This window comes from Pristiophorus japonicus, chromosome 1 (assembly GCF_044704955.1).
Source record: "Pristiophorus japonicus isolate sPriJap1 chromosome 1, sPriJap1.hap1, whole genome shotgun sequence".
Taxonomy (NCBI): Eukaryota; Metazoa; Chordata; class Chondrichthyes; family Pristiophoridae; genus Pristiophorus; species Pristiophorus japonicus.
The window spans coordinates 430,247,459-430,264,236 of NC_091977.1; the positions used below are offsets into that span (position 1 = coordinate 430,247,459).

Below are 16,778 nucleotides of genomic sequence, written 5' to 3' on the forward strand. Positions count from 1 at the left end.
GGAAGCAGGCACAAAATCTATCAACAACTTCCAATTATCGTGGTCCTCGTGGGCACCAATGACATAGGTAGGACAAACAAAGAGGTTCTGCTGAGTGATTATGAGCAACTAGGAGCCAAATGAAAAATCAGAACCACAAAGGTAATAATCTCTGGATTACTACCTGAGCCACGAGCAAATTTGCATAGGGTAAATAAGATCAGAGAGCTAAGCACGTGGCTCAAAGACTGGTGTGGGAGAAATGGGTTTTTGTTTGTGGGACACTGGCACAAGTACTGGGGTACAAGGAAGCTGTTCCATTGGGATGGGCTCCATTTAGACCGTGCTAGGACTAGGGTTGTGGTGAATGGAATAATTAGGGCTGTAGAGAAGGCTTTAAATTAATTAGTAGGAGGGAGGGTTCAGGTGGGTTGAAATTTAAAAAGTCAAAGAATAAGGAGAAGGCAATAGAGCAGGGTAGCACTGGGGGGAATGAAAACCAGAGCGTGACAGGAAGGGACAGAATGTATAAATATAAAAATGTATCAGAAAATGGCGTCAAAGCAGGAAAACAAAAGGTACAACATTTTTTTAAAGCTCTTTATCTGAATGCACGCAGCATTCGTAACAAAATAGATGAGTTGACGGCACAAACAGATACAAATGGTTATGATCTGATAGCCATTACAGAGACGTGGTTGCAAGATGACCAAGGCTGGGAACTAAATATTCAGGGGTATTTGACAATTCAGAAGGACAAACAGAAAGGAAAAGGAGATGGTGTAGCTCTGTTAATAAAGGATGAGATCAATGCATTTGTGAGAAACTATATTGGCTCAGAAGATCAAGATGTTGAATCAGTTTGGGGCGAGATAAGGACTAATAAGGGGAAAATGTCACTGGTGGGTGTAGTCTATAGGCCTCCTAACAGTAGCTACACCGTTGGATGGAGTATAAATCAAGAAATAATGGAGGCTTGTAAAAAAGGAACGGCAATAATAATGGGCGATTTTAACATTCATATTGATTGGACAAATCAATTTGGCCAGGGTAGCCTTGAGGAAGATTTCATAGAGTGTATCAGGGATAGTTTCCTTGAGCAGTACGTTGCGGAACCAATCAGGGAGCAGGCTATCTTAGATCTGGCACTGTGTAATGAGACAGGATTAATAAACGATCTTCGAGTAAGAGATCCTCTGGGAATGAGTGACCATAACATGGTTGAATTTCAAATTCAGTTGGAGGGTGAGAAAGTTAGATCTCAAACCAGTGTCCTAAACTTAAACAAATGAGACTACAAAGGTATGAAGGCAGAGTTGGCAAAAGTGGACTGGGAAAATAGATTAAAGTGTGAGACAGTTGATGAGCAGTGGCTGACATTTAAGGAGATATTTCATAATTCTCAAAAAATATATATTCCAATGAGAAGGAAAGACTGTAAGAAAAGGGATAACCATCTGTGGCTAACTAAAGAAATAAGGAATGGTATCAAATTGATAACAAGGGCATACAACGTGGCCAAGACTGGTGGAATGCCAGAGGATTGGGAAACTTTTAAAAGCCAGCAAAGAACGACTAAAAAAATAATAAAGAGAGGGAAGATAGATTATGAAAGCAAACTAACATGAAATACAAAAACAGATAGTAAGAATTTCTACAGATACATAAAAAGGAAAATAGTGGCTAAAGTAAATGTTGGTCCCTTAGAGTATGAGACTGGGGAATTAATAATGGAGAACAGGGAAATGGCAGAGACTTTGAACAAATACTTTGTATCGGTCTTCACGGTAGAAGACACTAAAAACATCCCAATAATGGATAATCAAGGGACAATAGGGAGGGAGGAACTTAATACAATCACTATCACTAAACATAGAAAAATAGAAAATAGGTGCAGGAGTAGGCTATTTGGCCCTTCGAGCCTGCACTGCCATTCAATAAGATCATGGCTGATCATTCCTTCAGTACCCCTTTCCTGCTTTCTCTCCATACCCCTTGATCCCCTTAACCGTAAGGGCCATATCTAACTCCCTCTTGATATATCCAATTAACTGGCATCAACAACTCTCTGTGGCAGGGAATTCCACAGATCAACAACTCTCTGAGTGAAGAAGTTTCTCCTCATCTCAGTCCTAAATGGCCTACCCCTTATCCTGACTATGTCCCCTGGTTCTGGACTTCCCCAACATCGAGAACATTCTTCCCGCATCTAACCTGTCCAGTCCCGTCAGAATCTTATATGTTTCTATGAGATCCCCTCTCATCCTTCTAAACTCCAGTGAATAAAGGCCCAATTGATCCAGTCTCTCCTCATATGACAGCGCAGCCATCCCTGGAATCAGTCTGGTGAACCTTCGCTGCACTCCCTCAATAGCAAGAACGTCCTTCCTCAGACTAGGAAGTAGTACTCAGTAAAATAATGAGGCTAAAGGCGAATAAGTCCCCTGGACCTGATGGCTTGCATCAAAGTGTTTTAAAAGAAGTGGCTGCAGAGATAGTGGATGCTTTGGTTGCAATCTATAAAAATTCCCTGGATTCTGGGGAGGCCCCAGTAGATTGGAAACCGCAAATGTAACGCCCCTATTTAAAAAAGGAGGCAGACAGAAAGCCTAACATCTGTCATTGGGAAAATACTGGAGTCCATTATTAAGGAAGCAGTAGCAGGTCTTTTGGAAAAGTATGATTCAATCAAACAGAGTCAACATGGTTTTATGAAAGGGAAATCATGTTTGACAAATTTGCTGGAGTTCTTTGAGGATGTAATGAGCATGGTGGATAAAGGGGACCAGTAAATGTAGTGTATTTGGATTTCCAGAAGCCATTCGATAAGGTGCCACATAAAAGGTTACTGCACAAAATAAGAGCTCACGGGGTTGGGAGTAATATATTAGCTTCGATAGAGGATTGGTTAACTAACAGAAAACAGAGAGTCTGGATAATTGGGTCATTTTCCGGTTGGCAAACAGTAATTAGTGGGGTGCCACAGGGATCGGTGCTGGGGCCTCAACTAGTTATAATCTATATTAATGACTTGGATGAAGGGACCAAGTGTAATGTAGTCCCAAGTTTGCTGATGATGCAAAGATAGGTGGGAGAGCAACTTGTGAGGAGGACACAAGAAATCTGCAAAGGGATATGGACAGGCTAAGTGAGTGGGCAAAAATTTGACAGATGGAGTATAATGTGGGAAAATATGAGGTTATCCACTTTGACAGAAAAAATAGATAAGCAAATTATAATTTAAATGGAGAAAAATTCCAAAGTGCTGCAGTACAGAGAGACCTGGGGGTCTTTGTGCATGAAACAGAAAAAGGTAGTATGCAGGTACAGCAAGTAATCAGGAAGGCAAATGGAATGTTGGCATTTATTGCAAGGGGGTTACAGTATAAAAGCAGAGACGTCCTGCTACAACAGTACAGGGTATTGGTGAGACCACACCGAGAGTACTGCGTATAGTTTTGGTCTCCATATTTAAGGAAGGATATACTCGCATTGGAGACTATTCAGAGAGGGTTCAATAGGTTAATTCTGGCGATGAGGAGGTTGACTTATGATAGATAGGTTGAGTAGGTTGGGCCTATACTCATTGGCGTTCAGAAGAATGAGAGGTGATCTTATCGAAACATATAAGATCATGAGGGGGCTCAACAAGGTGGATGCAGAGAGGATATTTCGGCTCATAGGGGAAACTAAAACTAAGGAACATAGTCTCAGAATAAGGGGCCACCCATTTAAAACTGAGATGAGGAGGAATTTCTTCTCAGTGGGTTGTAAATCTGTGGAATTCTCATCCCCAGAGAGCCGTGGAGGCTGGGTCATTGAATATGTGTAAGGCAGAGATAGACAGATTTTTGAGCGATCAGGGAATAAAGGGTTATGAGGAGCAGGCAGGAAAGTGGAGCTGAGTGCATGATCAGATCAGCCATCATCTTATTAAATGGCGGAGCAGGCTCGAGAGGCTAAATGGCCTACTCCTGCTCCTATTAACTTCTTCTGGCACCCCTCAAAGTCGGGTCCAGCCGACTGTACCTGGAAGAAAGCAAGGTGGATGGCTCTATCAGCGTTCTTCCATCTCCATAGCTGCCCAATTCTATGTCTGTTCCAGGAGCAAGCATTTGCCACCAGGAAATCCCAAGGAAATCCATGGGCAATGAAAAGGGGGCTGAACTCCATTTATCCTCTCTTTTGTGCCCAGCAACTGAGAGTTCTGAAGGAGAGGACTATCATCAAGCCAATTTTTTGAAATGTATAGATAAAGCAATTAGAGCGTCAGTCGTGACCATGTCTCACTAAGTCTAAAACTTGAGATTGACAGATAATATAATACATTTTTAGAAATCTAATATTTCAAGACCAAAACATATATGTTTGCAACATTCTTCCATATGTTTGGTTACTTAATATGGAGTACATGTCTCACTCGTGTTCATTGTATTAAATCAGACATAATTATATATATTTTTTAACGGGATATAACCCATAATGCTGCTTAATTTGCTTGTTTTTTTCGCGCACTAACCAGACAAAGAGCTTGTTTCTTTTGAAAATGCAAAATGTATTTTTGGATTCACCTGTATCAGCTGTTGAATGTGCGCTGCTATCACTGTGCAGAAGGCATGCGTGTTGCACTGTATTCCTAAATGGGACAGCTGTACGTGACATCATTGATTGGCCGTCGCCAGAGAAACTTTTGTTCCGCTGTCCAATAGCGTGGCTCGAAACAAAAAGGGAAGAGCTGGTGGAGCAGGGAAGCCCGGCGCTCGCGCTCGGTCTGGCAGCTCGGGGGGCCGAGAGAGCGCGGCGCGTGATCCGCTCGCCTCCACTCTGCACGGCGTGAGACAGGAGCACAGTCCCGCGGGCGGCACCGAATCGGGCAAGGGCGGCAGTGCTGGTAACGGTACCAACGGGGCAAGAACCAAAAAAAACTGCTACCAGAGCGGGCTCCGGCCGCATTCCCCTTTTTACAAACGGACAGTTTGTCTATGTGCATTGCTCGGTCTCTTATATCGTTTATTTTATATATTATTTAAAAATATAAAGACTGATTTAATATATTAGCATCGCTATTGGGAATTTTCGGTTAACACCCTTTTCGGTGTATTGTTGCTCCATTGGGTTATCCAGGTGTAAAGTCCACACATTAAGCACACTCGAGTCCCAGGCTCCTGGGCTATTATGGAGAACAAAGCGGCCGCACGGGACAGCAGCGACCGGGACCTGTTCCGTCAGTTTCAGGAGTGGTGTCTGAAGACCTACGGAGACTCTGGCAAAACCAAGACGGTTACCCGTAAGAAATACGATCGCATCGTCCAATTTCTGAGCGGAGTGGAACCCAGCTCAGCCGATAACGCCAAATTTAAATTCTGGGTGAAATCGAAAGGGTTCCAGCTGGGTTCGTCGGAGGAGCTGAAGGCTGGTGGTGGTGGTGGTAAACTGGTCCTTTACGTACCAGTTAAAACGACGGTTAGTGCTCACTTGTATTAAAGTTGATGTTTATTTGTTTCCAAGTCTGTACGTAAAGAAAAAAAGGGTGCCACAGTTGGCTGCCTGATGATGGGGTCTTTAGTATCGTGCATCAGGCGGTCATGTTGCCCAGGCTGGCACGTCCAGGCTGTACACTCAGCTTATAATACTCTCTTTATTTAATTACAGGGAAAATGACGTTTGGGGTTAATTGCTTGTTTAGTTTATAGCTCGAACACTTGCCTCGAGAAGAAATATATATTTTTAAGTACCATTAATTCCTAAAGTGTCGAATTTTAAAGCATAATTTGAGGTGAGAGTGCTTGATGCATCCCGGATATCATTACATAGTGTCGGGACAGAATTTTTGGTACGAAGCCAAATGCAGCGCTGTTGGGTGTGTATTTACCCCCCTCCTCCTCTGTCTCAATTTTTCCAGTTATTTACTAAACATACCTGTTTTCCCGTATATATCTAGTATTATGTTCTTCTTAATAAAATCGAGTAATGTGATGATGGCATTGCAATTAAAATAGTTTAGTAGTTTTCCTTTCATAAGTAATTCTTTGTTTAAATGGCATTGGTTAAACACTTATTTTAAACAGTACTTGCAGGTTCACAGATTTCGATAGCATCAGACGAGTAATGGTGATAGCTGTTGTTCAGAAACATTTTTTTTAACAATCCAAATCCCCTCACCCACCCACGCGATTATCCCGGTGAAACAGAAAGGGAGCGATTACAATGAGGACGCGTATGATGGGGCTCTGTTTTCCTTAACGTTTCTAACAACCTGGATTATGTTGGGGGCTTTGGGGACTACTTTTTTGGGACAGTTCTTTCCTGTCTGCCCAAGAGATCCGCTCTTGCCAGTAAATCCGTCGTTGCTGTCTGATAATTAGGCATCATGATTACTATCTTTTTTTTAAAGACTTGGGAGCTGGAGCAACATCGTCTGTTATCGGGCTAATTAACTACAGTGCCCGATTGCCTAAGAGACTGAATTACAAGTGCCATCAACAGGACAGGCAATGGCAAATAAAATGGGAGGTCTCCTTGCACCGTTCAGTATCCATTTTATACATACCACAGAAAGCAACTGTATTCATTCCCATTAAAAGTACAGGCAATCTCGTGGATTCCAGAGCCATCATCGACGTGCATTTCGATATTTTACTGCTCAATGAACAGCATCATGGAGAGTTAGATTAGAATTTATCGATATTTCCGCACTCATATCCTCCTGTGGTCTGGGATATGCACTTTTGTCACCAGGCAACAGAACCCCGCGACCTGGCATTTCTATCATCACGATGGGACGAAGGTACCAGCAGCCGATGAATGCTGACAGAAATCTGACAACGATTGACCACCTACCTGTCTGTTTTAACTGATTTATAGATCCTGTTTCTCATGTACACCAAGTAAATACAAGACTTTTTAATATTGTTCAGAACAACATGGGTAGGAGCTGATGCCTACTCAAACATTAAATGCTGATGGTAATTGTAGCAGCAACCAAAATGTCCCTGCTTTTGGCACTACATTTTAAAGGCGATTTTTGAAAAGTAAAGGTGCCTAGCATTCGCTCTGGTATTAAAATACATATACACCGTTGGCGAAAAGGGAGTTTCTGCACTTAATTGACACGTTATTGGTAAAAAGCACACGTCTCAGTTGAAGAATATTCGAAATAAGTATATTATATATTCTTTAAAACTGGCATGTCACAGATATTAAGCTCTGGTTAGAAGAATGATCGTAAACTCAGAACATTGCTGTATTCTATACTAATTTTGTGTTTTATACATGATTAATAAAGTCAGAGGGCAGCTTTAAAAAATACCGGGCAGTCCAGTTACTGTGTGCATACAGTGTGTTACTGGCGACCATATTGCTATCTTGTAGGCCTGTCACCAACCTTATCTTCTGGAATATTTATTTTATTAGCAAGTTACTCCGGTCATAGACTCTTGTGTTTTGATTTGCAGTCAATATCTGTATAATTTGTAATTTTAAATGTGGCAACGAAAAAAACTAAACGCTAACGTTAAGTCATGTGGCTCTCCTGCTGTATATTTTAAGATTTAAAACTCGATGACGCGGCCCGGAATGGCGTGCCATCTCGCCCCTCCCCTCCCTCCCCCCGAGCTGGTGGTGTTGCCTGGCCGGTCGGGTGTCGACAATCTGGTGTAATGCATCTGTGCTGCGAAAGGCTGTGGGTCCCGCCTGAGCGCGAGCCCGAGCTGACCCAGCCAGCCAGCGCGCGCCTGGCTGAAATCCCCGGGCCGAGCAGTGGGCGCGTGTGCACGAATCCAGGCTCTGCTCACCTCGCGCTGCTCGCATGTTCCCATGGAGACGGTTACTACCTGTCTGCGCGCCGACCTCCGCCGCATAATCAACCTGTTAGTTTCCCGATGGACAATGGGAGTCGCTTTGGCAGCACAAGGCAGCAGCTGCTAGGCCAAAAAGTTCACCTGTTTTTTTTAAACGGGAGGGAGCAGGATGTTCCTTCTGAGACTTGCTCGAGCTTAAATGATTTATCTTTTGCTCCAGTTCCTGCTAGTAGCTCTCTCCTTGCCACCGGCCGAGTACAGCTCCTGAAACTGGTCATTTTGTAGTGAATCTGAACCAGTGAGGCACCTCTATGGATTGAAACCATTGGTTATATATACCGAACCCGCCCCCCGCACCAGCAACTTCGAAAGATGATTTGGTTGTTAATACGCCTGGCAAGCTGGCTACAGCGATTGTCAGAAGGCCACTTATTGCCATAAAATTTCTTATGAAACTGAAATCGTGTAGATTTGTTGCAATTTTATGTTGAAATGCCTCGCTGGTGATGCCATTAGAACCATTTTAAGTTGGTGTGACAGAAAAATAAAATTCAATATTTTCCAGATCCAGTGCTAATTGCCACAGGTGTGAATCGTACGAGGTTAACGAGCTTACATTCCCATCTGTTTTTCATGACCAAGATTTTGAGCCCTCGGGGATAATAACCTGCATGGCTAATTTGTTCCCTGATGGGTGCTTCATTCATTGTCGCTTTTCCAGCATGGGGTGGGGAAGGGAGAGCAAAATAAATAAATCTGACGCATTAATTACACTATTGATTTTCCTTTCTTGACGTTGAGGATCTGTTTGGTAAATCCTATCCACCATAGCATCACCACGACTTAGAGATGGTACCTGGGGAATACCTTCTAATATATAAGATGGTTGAGTACCCAGTGAAATGAAGGCCCTCTATGCATCCAAACCAATCTCTGTTGGTATCAAATTTAAAATGCATATTATGATGAGCAGGCTTGAGTTGAGATATCTATCAACATGCTTTGTATTTCTTCAGTCCCACTTCAGTTTTGGATGCAACTGGTGGTTGTGCCGCCTTTGACAGAAAGGACGGGATTAAACAATGTTGCACTTCATCTTTAAAATGCCATAAACGACAGTTGGATGTTGCGATATACTTAGTCCGTTGAAAAGAACACGTCTCGCCGAGTCTTTGAAAAAAAGGCTTAATTTTTGTTTTGAATACAATAATTTCGCGCTTACCTGATACTGAAAAATCACCCGCCGGGAACTCAAGTGGACACCCAAACTGTGCCAACCCAGACGACATGTGTATTGTTCAGCTGTGCAGGTCGGTCATGTCCAGGTTCACTGTTCAGTTTCATTGATAGTGATTGGGGGAGACGGTCTTCAATACTCATCCACGTTAAGTCAACGTACCAACTCCTATTTTATTTTCATGTTATTAATAAGGTTGAAGTTAATATTGCAACAGCTCACAACTAGAAAAATGTCCTGAACTAGTTTCTGTTCATCTTCGTCATGTGCTAGCCTGTTCTCAAGTACGGGCCTCCCTCAATGTGGCCTAATTGCACCTCCACGACAAGTGCGTATCTTTCTTTAGTTTTGTGCTGGCAGATTCCTGTGTATACCGGTCTGTATTTGATCAGGCTGTGTGTATTTCAAGACAAAAATCAAGTTCAGATTATTTGAAATATTTCACATTTTTTGGCACAGAACCCGTTGGATTGTCTTGTTAGTGGGTCGGGCTTGAATGTACTGTACTGAATTATTATAGCAGCTTAATCACTGCCCTTTCTACGCCCCAAATGTGGCATGTACTTCCAAAGTTAATAACCTCTTTCTGGATGGTGAAGTGTTTTCCACAGGAAATATAAGGCCATAAAGCAGGAGACCATATGATTTTATAGGGCGGAGGTAAGGGATGTGTAATTGATCCATTAGTAACAGCATGGATGGGTTCTTTCAATAAAAAGCTTGGTGGTAGTGTAAGAGTGTGAGTGCACACTGTCTCTTCGGCAAAAATGTTACAAAATAATCATGCTATCAAACTTAAGCCTTCGTGAACATGTTGCATTTAATGTTTGAATAGGAAGAGCCAAAGATCGATGGAAAGAATTTGGATTTATGCAACTTTATCGAACATAGGCTTTTCACAGCAATTAATTATTTTTGAAGTATCATCACTATTTGCAGCAAGGCCCCTCAAACACCTGAAATGAACGACCAGCCGATCTGTGTTTTAGTGGGATTTGTTAAGGGCAGAATGTTGGTCAGGACACTGCAGAAACTCTCCACTGTTACACCAACTTAAAATGGTTCTAATGGCATCACGAGCAATGCATTCCAACATAAAATTGCAACAAATCTACACGATTTCAGTTTCGTAAGAAATTTTACGGCAATAAGTGGCCTTCTGACACTCGCCGCCTGAGGAAAAGACTGTTTGAAGACCAAGCCCTCAAAACTGTCACCAAGCTCATGGTCCACAGGGCTGTAGTAATATCAGCCCTCCTGTATGGCTCAGAAACATGGACCATGTACAGTAGACACCTCAAGTCACTGGAGAAATACCACCAATGAAGTCTCCGCAAGATCTTACAAATCCCTTGGGAGGGCAGACGCACCAACATTAGTGTCCTCGTCCAGGCCAACATCCCCAGCATTGAAGCACTGACCACACTTGATTAGCTCCGCTGGGCAGGCCAAATCATTCGCATGCCAGACACGAGACTCCCAAAGCAAGCGCTCTACTCAGAACTCCTTCACGGCAAATGAGCCAAAGGTGGGCAGCGGAAATGTTACAAGGACACCCTCAAAGCCTCCCTGATAAAGTGCGATATCCCTACTGACACCTGGGAGTCCCTGGCCAAAGACCGCCCTAAGTGGAGGAAGTGCATCTGGGCGGGCGCTGAGCTCCTCTAGTCTCGTCGCCGAGAGCATGCAGAAATCAAGTGCAGGCAGTGGAAAGAGCATGCGGCAAACCAATCCCACCCACCCCTTCCCTCAACAATTATTTGTCCCATCTGTGACAGAGACTGTGGTTCTCATATTGGACTGTACAGCCATCTAAGAACTCATATTTTAAGAGTGGAAGCAAGTCTTCCTCGATTCCGAGGGACTGTCTACGATGATGATATCATTCAGAGCAGCCAGTCAGGTTGTAATTGTGATTCTCTCTTTCCAAAGCTATGTTCTTGGACAGAGAATGGCAGTTTTAAATTTTCTATGTAGTTGAATGTATTGAGATATTAAGTTCTGTTAAAGGAAAAAGTTATTTAAAATTAATTCAAATGAAATTTTACATAAGTTGTTGACAACCTGACTTCTGTTGGATGTTAATGTTTTAGTTAGAATGGTTAGATAACTCATATTTTACTGGACTATCCCTTTTGCTGTGCCGTCTCTTATTCGTTCACTCAGTATAAATATCTTGAACAAGACTTCTTTCGTGGGTTCACAGGATGGAGTCAGTACTACAGAGAAGCAGTCTTTAAAGCGGGTTGCAGTGGTTGAAGATTTTTTTGATATTATTTACTCCATGCACGTTGAAATAGGAGTAAATGGAGAAAAATCCCGAAAACACGCTGGTCAGAAAAGAACCTACAAGGCAGTAAGTGATTGATCTTCAATCTGTTAATATTTGTAGTTGTATAGTGTAATATGTCTAAGCTGCTAAACTATACAACTGTATTTTGGTTGTCGGGGCATTTCCAACAGGCCATCCTGAATACTAAACCTGTGAAATATTATAGAAGATAACTACAAATGGCAACCATTAGTGTTTTTAAAATTTCATTAATGACCATACAGTTCTTGAATTGTTACTCTTTTGCATTTACAAAAATTACATCTGTATTAGGTAAGGCAGTCAACTAGTGCAAGCTGAGCTTTAGGTAAAATGATGTGTTAAAACTTAATTTAAAAAAATTATGCAAGAGCATTTAGACACTAGATGGCTATTACAATGCAGTGGTAGCAAGTTCTGGGCATAAATCAAGAGTGCCGCTTTTGCAAATGTCTCGGTAACCAAACAAAAATTGTGGAGTTCCTCCCTGCATCAGCAGACTTCATTTAGATTCATAAATCTCCAGAGTAATGTATGTCATAAGCAATGTTCTGCTCACCGCATAAGCTTGAATATGCTTTTGCTACGAGTTTTGCATTGAGGTGGGGAAAGACTGCAATATGACACATTTATAAATTAAGCGTTTCATATATTTTTAAATTCAGCTTTTCATTCCATTCCTCAGAGCTTTATATTCCTGTGATGCTGCTTTATGGTGACTGGCCTCTTGGTCAAAGTTGGTATATGTTCTTTGGAGACCAGGAAAGGAGGAAAAATTGAGGGAGTCTTGCCCTCTGTTACAAATTTGGATCTGCTGTAGATACTTTCTCTGGTTCAGTAGCATCACTTGCTCCTGTAAAAGGATACCATGCCCTTGTATGCAATAGTAAACTCCATTGCCTAGTATATACTTGCATGATCGTGTACCCTAGAGATGTAATGATGCGTATTGCTTTGTGATCTGAACCAGATGTTCATGTCTTTCGCACAAATCATTCCAATCTTTTCTAAGGCAAACCAGGAAAGCACTTGGTCAGATGAGGCCAGATATGAATTGTTCAGCAATTGTATTTCACAGAACGTGTGTGAATGCACAATTGGATATCAGTTATGATTGAATTCAGTTAGTCTGATCAGAATGTTATGTTTGCATAATAATACACAAATAATGAACATACCACACTTTGGCAGCAGTGGGTCGTCTTGCTCAACTTAAACAAAGTAACTCTTAACTATCCTCCTGCGTTTTTCTTCTGAGCCTAGTGAAAGCTTGCTCTTGTAGCTTTCTGTTTTTTAAAAAAACTTGACTGACTGACTACATCTCGGTCTTTTTATCTTCATGTTCACAACCCAAAAGGAGGGCCCATTGCAGATAACCCATGTTGAATGTCTAGGACCAGGGACCTCACAATACAGGTGGGTGTGAGGTGTATGTCAATTCCAAGACAGGCTAACAAATCATTTAACATAACATTTTTAGAAACAACATCAATGCTTTTCTCATCAGCATTTTAATTACCTTTCATCATGGTACTTTAAAAAAAAACTTCTAAGAATAAACCTTGCTTTAAAACTCAGTCCTTACATGTAACTTCCCTGCCCATTTTTTTCTGTGGCAAAATGGTCAGATTATCCTAAAATGTGGCACCTTCATTTGTCATCTTGTCATTATCCCATGTTGTGCTGAAAGCAACTGTGAGATAGTCAGCGTTGTTGTGTATGGAGAAAGAGTCAGACTGAACACTGAGCTCAAAGTAAAGTGTGACCTTAGTCTTTTATTGCAGGTCTCCAGAGTGCCTCTCCAACCTGTGAAGCCTCCTTAAATACCTGTGCTCCCAAGGGATTATGAGATCCCTTGGGACTCCAGGGGATGAGCCCTCTAGCCCGTACAGAGTAAATTCAAGTTAACATATATAACAACACTCCCCCGCCCAAAGTCAATAGTATAACTATTTACAACGTGAGTCGATCTGGGGCTCTTCTTGCCCTGGTTGATCATCTCTGTGTGAAAGCTGGTGTTGTTGAATCATTTGTTGGGCCCTCGCTGGGCTGCTGTGCAGTTGGCCTTGCTGGGCTGCTTGGTGTGTTGGGCCCTGCTGGGCTGCTGTGGATGATGGGTTCTGCTTCATGATCAACTGTGGTGCTGGTTGCCACTGGTGTGTATGTTGGGGGATCAAAAAAGGTAGGGTCCAAGGTGGGTTACTCAAGATAGTCCGTGAATCTGAGTTTGATTTGGTCCCAGTGTTTCCGGTGAATGAGCCCATTTGAAAGTTTGACCCGAAACACCCTGCTCCCCTCTTTGGCCACTACAGTGCCGGGAAGCCTCTTGGGATCTTGTCTATAATTTAATACAAATACAGGATCATTGATTTCAGTCTCGTGTGATACATTTGTGCTATCATGGTATGCACTTTGTTGAAGCCGCCTGCTCTCTACCTGTTCATGTAGATCATGGTGAACTAACGAGAGCCTTGTCTTAAATGCTCTTTTCATGAGCAGTTCAGCAGATGGGATCCCAGTGAGTGAGTGGGGTCTCATGCGGCATCTAAGCAGGACTTGGGATAGGCGAGTCTGCAGTGAGCCTTCAGTTACCCTCTTCAAGCCTTGCTTGATGGTTTGCACTGCTCTCTGCCTGACCATTGGATGCTGGTTTAAACGGGGCAGATGTGACATGTTTGATCCCGTTACGGGTCATGAATTCTTTGAAATCAGCACTGGTGAAACATGGCCCGTTGTCGCTCACCGGGACATCGGGTAGGCCGTGTGTGGCAAACATGACCCGCAGGCTTTCAGTACTGGCAGCGGATGTGCTAGCCGACATTATCTCCCATTCAATCCACTTGGAGTACGCATCTACAACCACAAGGAACATTTTACCCAAGAACGGGCCTGCATAGTCGACGTGTACCCGAGACCACGGTTTGGAGGGTCAAGACCATAAACTTAGCGGCGCCTCCCTGGGTACATTGCTTAACTGTGAGCATGTATTACATCTGTGAATGCTGGACTCATCGAAACCGGGCCACCACACGTGGGATCTGGCTATCGCTTTCATCATTGCGATGCCTGGGTGGGTACTGTGGAGGTCATTGATGAAGATGTCTCTGCCCTTCTTGAGGACCACTACTGGATTGCTCCACAGAAGGCACTCTGCCTGTATAGACATTTCATCTTTGTGCTGCTGGAACAGCTTTATCTCTTCCTGCATTTCCACTGGGGCACTGGACCAGCTCCCGTGAAGCACACAGCTTTTGACTAGCGATAATAAGGGGTCCTGGTTTGTCCAGGTTTTGATCTGCCGGGCAGTGACGGGTGGTTGCTCACTTTCAAATGCTTCCATAACTATGGCTAGATCTGCGGGATGTGCCATTTCCACCCCCGTGGTGAGCAATGGGAGCCTACTGAGAGCATCGGCGCAGTTTTCTGTGCCTGGCCTGTGGTGGGTGGCGTAGTTGCATGCGGACAACGTGAGCGCCCATCTCTGGATGCGGGCCGTTGCATTGGTATTTATCCCTTTTACTCTCGGAGAACAGGGATATAAGTGGCTTATGGTCAGTTTCCAATTCGAATTTTAGCCGAAACAGATATTGATGGATTTTCTTTACCCCATAGACACAAGCTAACGCTTCTTGCTCAATCATGCTGTAGGCTCTCTCAGCCTCAGACAGACTCCCGGATGCAAAAGTAACTGGTTGCAGTTTCCCGAAATCATTAGCTTGTTGCAATACACACCCGACGCCATATGACGACACATCACATGCTAGTACCAAACGCTTACATGGATCATACAACACAAGCAATTTGTTTCAGCATAACAATTTTCTCACTTTTACAAAGGCATTTTCTTGGCTTTTGTCCCAAACCCATTCATCCCCTTTTCATAGTAAGATGTGCAGTGGTTCTAACGGTGTGCTGGGGCCGGTAAGAAGTTACCAAAGTAGTTCAGGAGTCCCAGAAACGACCGCAACTCCATCACGTTCTGCGGCCTCACTGCGTCCTCGATTGCCTCCGTCTTCGCGTTGTTGGGCCTGATGCTGTCCGCCGCTATCCTCCTTCCCAGGAACTCCACTCGGGTGCCAGGAAAACGCACTTAGAGCATTTTAACCTGAGCCCTACGCGGTTGAATCGACTAAAAACGTCCTCCAGGTTTTGTAGATGCTCGACTGTGTTCCGACCTGTGACCAAGATGTCGTCCTGGAAGACCACAGTGTGCGGGACAGACTTTAGTAAGCTTTCCATGTTTCTCTGGAATATCGTCGCCGTTGGTCGGATTTCAAACGGTCATCTGTTATAAAAAAAAAAGACCTTTGTGCGTGTTGATGCAGGTGACGGCCTTCGATGATTCCGCCAGTTCCTGCATCATGTAGGCTGAAGTCAAATCCAGTTTCGTGAACTTCTTTCCTCCTGCCAGCATTGCAAAGAGGTCATCGGCCTTTGGTAGTGGGTATTGGTCCTGCAGGGAGAAACGATTGATAGTTACTTTGTAATCGCCACAGATTCTGACGGTGCCATCTCCCTTGAGGACTGGGTCAATAGGACTGGCCCACTCATTGAACTCAATCAATGAAATGATGTCCTCTCTTTGCAGCTGGTCTAGCTCGATCTCTACCCTTTCTCTCATCATATACGGTACTGCTCTCGCCTTGTGATGGATGGGTTGCGCCCCGGAATTAGGTGGATCTGCACTTTTGCCCCTTGGAATTTCCAGGTACCTGGTTCGAACAGCGAAGGAAATTTGTTTAAGACCTGGGCGCACAAAGTGTCATCAGCGGGCGATAGTGCTCGGACGTCATCCCAGTTCCAGCGTATCTTTCCCAGCCGACTCCTCCGAGCAGCGTGGGACCATCACCCGCTACCACCCAGAGTGGTAGCTTGTGCACCGCTCCTTTGTAGGAGACCTTTATGGTAGCATTGCCGATTACAGGAATCAGTTCTTTTGTGTAAGTTCTTTGTTTCGTGCTAACTGGAGTTAAGACTGGTCTTGAGGACTTGTTGCACCGCAACCTTTTGAAAGTCTATTTGCCAATGATGGACTGGCTCACGCCCGTGTCCAGCTCCATTGACACCGGGAGTCCATTTAGTTCAACATTCAGCATTATCTGGGGACAATTCGTGGTGAATGTGTGCACCCCATGTACCTCTGCCTCTTCGATCTGAAACTCTGGTTCGTCGTGATCCTCCGTGTGTCATGTATGTAACCACAATGTAACACCATTATAATACTGTATACTCTCAACCTAGATGCACACCTTGACCACTAGGGGTGAACTTGTGGGAGACACTCCTTACCTGATCACACAGGTATAAAAAGGGAGGTCCCACGCAGGGCCATCGTCTTTGGAGTACTGTAAATAAAGAGTTAAGGTCACAGAGTGACCTTGTCCCCAGAATGTGCCTCGTGTGGTTTCATGCTGTAGAGTAAGAACTTTACACCGTTGATCTGTCCTCCTTT

General features: G+C 43.6%; 1 protein-coding gene across 3 annotated transcripts in view; it reads left to right on the plus strand.

Moving 5' to 3' along the window:
• The first annotated feature begins 4,706 nt into the window (after positions 1-4,706).
• The window catches only part of LOC139275494 (nucleolar protein 4-like), a 713,059-nt gene continuing 700,987 nt past the window's right edge, over positions 4,707-16,778 (plus strand). For all 3 annotated transcript variants that reach the window (XM_070892678.1, XM_070892672.1, XM_070892684.1), the window contains exons 1-2: positions 4,707-5,442; positions 11,222-11,371. In XM_070892678.1, the coding sequence (XP_070748779.1) occupies positions 5,155-5,442; positions 11,222-11,371 (438 nt within the window). In that variant the 5' untranslated portion in view covers positions 4,707-5,154. The remainder of the gene's footprint in view (positions 5,443-11,221; positions 11,372-16,778) is intronic.